The sequence below is a fragment of the Nannospalax galili genome, unplaced genomic scaffold, assembly GCF_000622305.1.
Source record: "Nannospalax galili isolate Female #2095 unplaced genomic scaffold, S.galili_v1.0 scaffold2749, whole genome shotgun sequence".
Lineage (NCBI taxonomy): Eukaryota > Metazoa > Chordata > Mammalia > Rodentia > Spalacidae > Nannospalax > Nannospalax galili.
The window spans coordinates 18228-24273 of NW_008359762.1; the positions used below are offsets into that span (position 1 = coordinate 18228).

General features: G+C 43.5%; 1 protein-coding gene across 1 annotated transcript in view; it reads right to left on the minus strand.

Annotated features, from left to right (window-relative positions):
* The window catches only part of LOC103726195 (deoxynucleoside triphosphate triphosphohydrolase SAMHD1-like), a gene marked incomplete at its 3' end in the record, with an annotated part of 22552 nt that extends 16935 nt beyond the window's left edge, over positions 1–5617 (minus strand). The window contains 3 exon segments of the mRNA XM_017795722.1: positions 1493–1648; positions 5422–5553; positions 5609–5617. Of these exon segments, the coding sequence (XP_017651211.1) occupies positions 1493–1648; positions 5422–5553; positions 5609–5617 (297 nt within the window).
* Positions 5618–6046: the final 429 nt, after the last annotated feature.

The following is a 6046-nucleotide window of genomic DNA, read 5'->3' on the forward strand; positions in this document are numbered from 1 at the left end:
ATATATTAAAATAGTACAGTCTTTCACTGGGTATGGTAGTACATACCTGGAATCTCAGGGTCTTACATAATTCACACTGGCCTTGAATTTGCTGTATAGGTGAGGATGACTTTAATTTCTCCTGCCTCTACCTCCCAGGTTCTGGAATTACAGGCATCTGCCACTATACCTAGTTTATTATATTACTGTTTTTTAAAGTAGTTACACATCTACTCTAAACATGCACTACTCAAAACATTTTTGAAACTCATTTTTTTTTTTTTAAGAAATAAGATATGTGGGGCTGGAGCAATGGCTCAGAGGCTAAAAGCACTGGTTGCTCTTGCAGAGGACCTGGGTTCAAATCCCAGCGCCTGCATGACAGGCTGACAACTGTCTATACCTTCAGTTCCAGGGGATACCATGCCTTCTTCTGTCCTCCCTAGCCACTACACAACATGGGTGCACTTACATCCATGCAGGCATAACACTCTCATACACATAAAATGAAAATAAAAATAAATTGGGGCTGGAGAGATGGCTCCATGGTTAAGAGCACTGATTACTTTTGCAGAGAAACCGGGTTTGATTCTCAGCACCCACATGGTGGCTACAAACCGTCCTTAACTCCAGTTCCAGGGGAATCCGAAGCCCCCTTCTGACCTCTGCAGCATTGCATGACACAGGTGCACTCACATACATGTAGGCAATACACTCATACACATAAAATAAAAATAATAAAATATTAAAATAAATAAAAAGAAACTAAAAAAAAAAGAAATAAGATATTTGCAGTTCAATCGGCTTCCCCCTGGAACTGGAGTTATGGATAGTTATTAGCTGCCATATGAATGCTGGGAAATGAACCTGGGTCCTCTGCAAAAGCAGCCAGTGCTCTTGACTGCTGAGCTATCTCTTCGGCCTTTCCACCTTATTTTTTGAAACAGGATTCCTGATTGAAACAGTAGCTTGCTGGCTATAAACCTCGGGGATCTTCCTGTCTCTACCTCTCACAGTGCAGGGGCTATAGGTAATGCATGGCCCATGGTAGATTTTTTTTTAGACAGGGTCTCACTATGTGGCCCTGGCTGGCCTGGAACTTGCTATGTAGACCAGGCTGAGAACTAACAGTGATCCACCTGCTGAGTGCTGGGATTAAAGACAGCTCACACTGGCTTTTTACAGGGGTGCTAGGGACCTAGACTCAGGTACTAAGCACTCCTACCCATTGATCTGTCTCTCCAGCCCAAGATGTACACTTTTGCATTTTGACCCTGTTGCCTCTGTATCCCAAGTGTTGGCATTGCAGGTATGAAGTACCATTTGGGAAAGTAACTTCTAAAGAATTCAAGATGTGGGAAAAACATAGATCTTTCATTTATTTTGCATTAAAAGGCAGATGCATGTGACTTATATTTCAGTCCCTCTGAAATAGTCAATGTAGCTCTGAGGAAATCAAGAAGTGATTAGATGAAAAGCACGTTTGTTACAAAGAACTTGAATAAAAACTTACCGAACAATCTTTGATTGGTGTTATAGGTGGTCCCAAAATTTGTTCCTTGATAAAGCAAATATCTTCCTCAGGGATGAGACCATAGTGTTCCATGACAGGTTTGAGTTTATTAGAATTAACCAGATGCTCAAACATCTCCACTGAGCCCTGTTCATGCTAGGAAAAGTCAGGATAACAAGGCCTGTTATAGACTCTAGGCCATCGGGGGCACTGCTCAGCCTATGCAAATTATTCTGTATTCCAGGCAGTTCTGAGATAAGGGTCCATGCAGTTTCCAACTACAGTCTTATTGCTTTTAAACCCTTCATTTTTTGTCAATATTTCACTAGTTTACAAAACAATTTTATTAATTTTTTTAAGTTATCATACAGTGATGAGTTTCATTTTGGCATTTTCAAGCACACTTTTATTGATCTTCTTCTCCTAGTCTATAAAACTCTTATAAATCATGTTCATTATTTCATAAACACATTTAATTTTTTTTTTTTTTTGGTCTTTTTTAGACAGGGTCTCCCTGCAGCCCCACCTGCCCTGGAAATACATTTGTAACCCAGGCTGGCCTTGAACTCACAGAGATCCGCCTGCCTCTGCCTCCCAAGTGCTGAGACTACAGGCGTGCGCTACCACACCCGGCTTTTTTTTTTAATTAAAAAATTTATTTTATTTTTATTTTGGCCTGGAGTGGTTAAGAGCACTGGCTGCTCTTGTAGAAGACCCGGGTTTGATTCCCAGCACTCACATGGTAGCTAACAACTGTCCATAACTCCAGTTCCAGGGGAATCCAATGCCTTCTTCCGACCTCCAAGGGCACTGCACGACATGGGTGCACTTACACACATGCAGGCAATACACTCATAAAACAAAAACCCAAAAATCTCCCCCCAAAACCCAAAATGGTTAGTATTTCCATCTAGTGGTAAAAAGCGGTAACAGCAACACTGCCAGTAAAATAAGTGACATCCCAAATGTCAAGACCTGGGTTGAAATCTCAAAACCACTGCCTGGCTGGTTACTCACCTCTCTGCTCACTCATTCACAATCACTGTAAGTGCCTAATGACCCCCTGGAAACATCTGCCTCATCCTATGTCTTGTCAAAACTGATTCAAGATGAAACAAAACCTGAATGATCCTATAACTATATTTAATTGAATCAAGATATGTTAATTACAAAGAGATAAGATAGTAACTTAGCTTGTTTATTTGTTCTCAGTACAGGTGTCATTACATAGGCCAGGCTGACCTGGACTTACCATATAGCCTGGCTTGGCCTGGGCCTTGTAGTCTTTGGAATGATTACAGGTGAGTACTGGAGTGTAGGCATACACCACCATTCCCAGCCAAAATAGTAACTTTATAGTGGAGAAATTTGGCAGATACTGCATGAAATAGCACGAACAGTCATTATTCTAAGTATAAAAACTTATTATAGAATAGTAACTAAGAAAGTATGGAACAGAATCCAGAAAGACTGATCATATATGGGAAGTTTAAAAATGTTGATAATTTAGATCTGTGGAGGAAAGCATTAACTATTATTCAATAAATAATTACCCGTATTGGACTGAGGCTATAGCTTAGTGGTACATGTACTGCTTGCTTAGCATGTGTGAGGACCTTGGTTCAATTAAAAGATAAACAAAATAAAACAAATCAAATGTCCATACTAAGCAAGGAAAGACATTATATTTGTACTATTCGCATATATAAGAATTCTATATGAGCTAAGATGTTAAATGTGAAAGATAGATATGTTTTAAAAGGCTAAGGTTGCAGGTTAATGTTACAGCACTTGCCTCAAATGCATCAAGTTTTGGGGTCAATCTCCAGCACAGCAAAGGAAAAAAAAAAAAAAGACTTAGTAATGGCTGAATAGATCTCATATCCTATTTTCCTGGAGAAAAAAAAAATTATAAACTCTGGACAACTAATCCCTGATATACTCAGGGCAATGACCAAAAGGAAGCAGATGTTGAAGAAAAGTCAACACTGAGATGAGAAGGCAAAGTGCAATATTCCAGTTGTATGGCTTTTATCCTGGGAACATTGGAAACCTGTCATATAAGTGAATATCTATCACCTATGACCCAATAGTTCTAATCCAAGGTGTTCACCTAAGAGACATGAGAACATTCTCCCAAAAAATGTTACACAACATGCATAGTGACTTTATATGTAGTAGCTAAAACCTGAAAACAACCTAAAGTTCATCAAAAGGAGAGAGGACAAACTGTGATGCACATACTGGAATACGACCTCAGCTTATGCAAATCTATGCTTATGCAAATCAGAAGTGATGATGCAGGAAGGAGGAATTGAGTTAGAAAGGGCACAAGAGGGGCTGGGATGTAGCAGCGGGCACATACTTAGCATGTGCAATGCTTTGGGTTTTATCCCCTGTATCACACAAAGAGGCAAAGGCTAACAAGAATGAAACAATGAAAATGCTCTACATCCAGACTAGATGTGTACACTTGCCAAACTCACTTCAGCTTTGTATAATTTAAGCCATGTGTGGTGGTATGCACCTTTAGCCTCAGTATTTGGAAGCAGAGGCAGGTTCATCTCTGTGAGTCCAAGGCCAGCCTTGTCTGTCTGTTGAGTTCCAGGCCAGCCAGGGCTACATAGTGAGATTCTGTCTCAAAAAAACAAACCAACAGGGCTGGAGATGGCTCAGCAGTTAAGGCACTGGCTGCTCTTGCAGAGAACGGAGGCTCAGTACCTAGCACCCACATGGTAACCATCTGTAACTCCAACTGCGGGGGGTCAACTCCATCTCCTGGCCTCCGTGGGCTATGCACAGACATGGTGCACTTATATACATGCATGCAAAACATTCATACACATAAAATAAAATAAATAAAATTGCCTTAGAAAAAAACTCAAACCAACAAAAACAACAACAAATATCTGTATAATTTATTGTATGTAAATTATAGTAGTGTGATAGAATAAAAGAACACTGAATTGACAACTAGGAAATTAATTTTCTAGTGCTGGCTCTACATTCACCAGCTTTGTTTTTTAAAAATATTTTCTAACCGGGCGTGGTGGTGCATGCCTTTGATCCCAGCACTCGGGAGGCAGAGGCAGGCGGATCTCTGTGAGAGGCCAGCCTGGTCTCCATAGTGAATCCAGGACAGCTGGGGCTACAGGGAGACCCTGTCTCAAAAAGCTTTACTTAACGTTTATTGGTTGGTTGTTGTATTTCACTCATTAAATTTTTGTCTTTGCTCTTAGTTGATTTTCTAATTTTGATTATGTGCAGTTTTCAAGGTTAAAAACTACCCAAAGCATCTGAGCCCTGTATTTTCTTAACAAGAGGAAAAGGGCTGTACTTAGGGATTCTGATTAATAGTGCCAGGCTGTGGTCTACCTTCTAAAAACAACTTCCTGAGGCTGGGTGGCTCAGCGGTTAGGAGCACTGGGTGCTCTCATCTACATGACAGCTAACAACTGTCCATAACTCCAGTTCCAGGGGAATCCCAAGCCTTCTTCTGACCTCTGGGCACACATGTGCACTTGCGTTCATGCAGGCAATAAACACATACACATTAAAAAATAATATATATATGTCTTTTTGAGACAGGGTCTCCCTGTAGACCCTGCTGGCCTGGATTCGCTATGTCTCGAGACCAGGCTGGCCTCAAACTCAGAGATCCGCCTGCCTCTGCCTCCCAAGTGTTGGGATTAAAGGCGTGCGCCACCACGCCCAGCATGTTTTTTTTTTATTTTAATTTAGTTTTCTGGGGCTGGAGAGATGGCTCAAAGCTCAAGCGTTTTCTTCTCTCTTCCAGGTAACCTTGATTCCCAGCACCTACATCCAGCAGCTCACAACCATCAGTGACTCCACCTCCAGGGGCTCCAAGGCTCTCTTCAGGACCTGAGCCCAATGCACACACGTTACATACAACGACACATAGGTCTTACCAAGTGAATATGGGACACCTCGCTGCAGGTGACCCTCCCCTCTCCGCCACAGAAGAGCTGTGGAGAGTGCCCGGTTCGCCTACAGTCCCGGCAGCCTCTGCGAGCGTGGATCCCTCCGCCCCGCTCCCTCCCCTACGTCCCCAACAAGCCCATAAGGCCTGCTGCCCAAGGGCCACCGCCTCTCCGCTTGAGTCATGGTCCACCTTCTTATCCCATTTCCGGAGAGAGGCTACTATAAGCTCGAGAGATACAAGGGGACTTCTTTCGAGGAGAAAAGCGGATGCAGACGATGGAGGAAGGCTGAAGTAAATGATTTTGGCGCGCTTTGTCGCGGGGAATTGTGGGTAGCGCACGGGGAGAGAAAAGAGAACCCCCGAAGCTGGGTCGCGCCACCCGCTGGGCCACAGGGGATGTTAGAGGACGAGCCCCACGCCGAGGGCTCAGTAGTGGTGGCCGCCGCCAGGGAGGCGCTGCAGGCCCTGTGCCAGCAGCTGAACCTGGACGAGGGGAACACGGCCGAAGCCCTAGACGACTTCACAGCCATCCGGGGCAACTACAGACTGGAGGTGAGCGGCGGGTGAGCGGCGGCGGCGAGTAGGCGGCGGCCCGGACCCTCAGCAGGCCC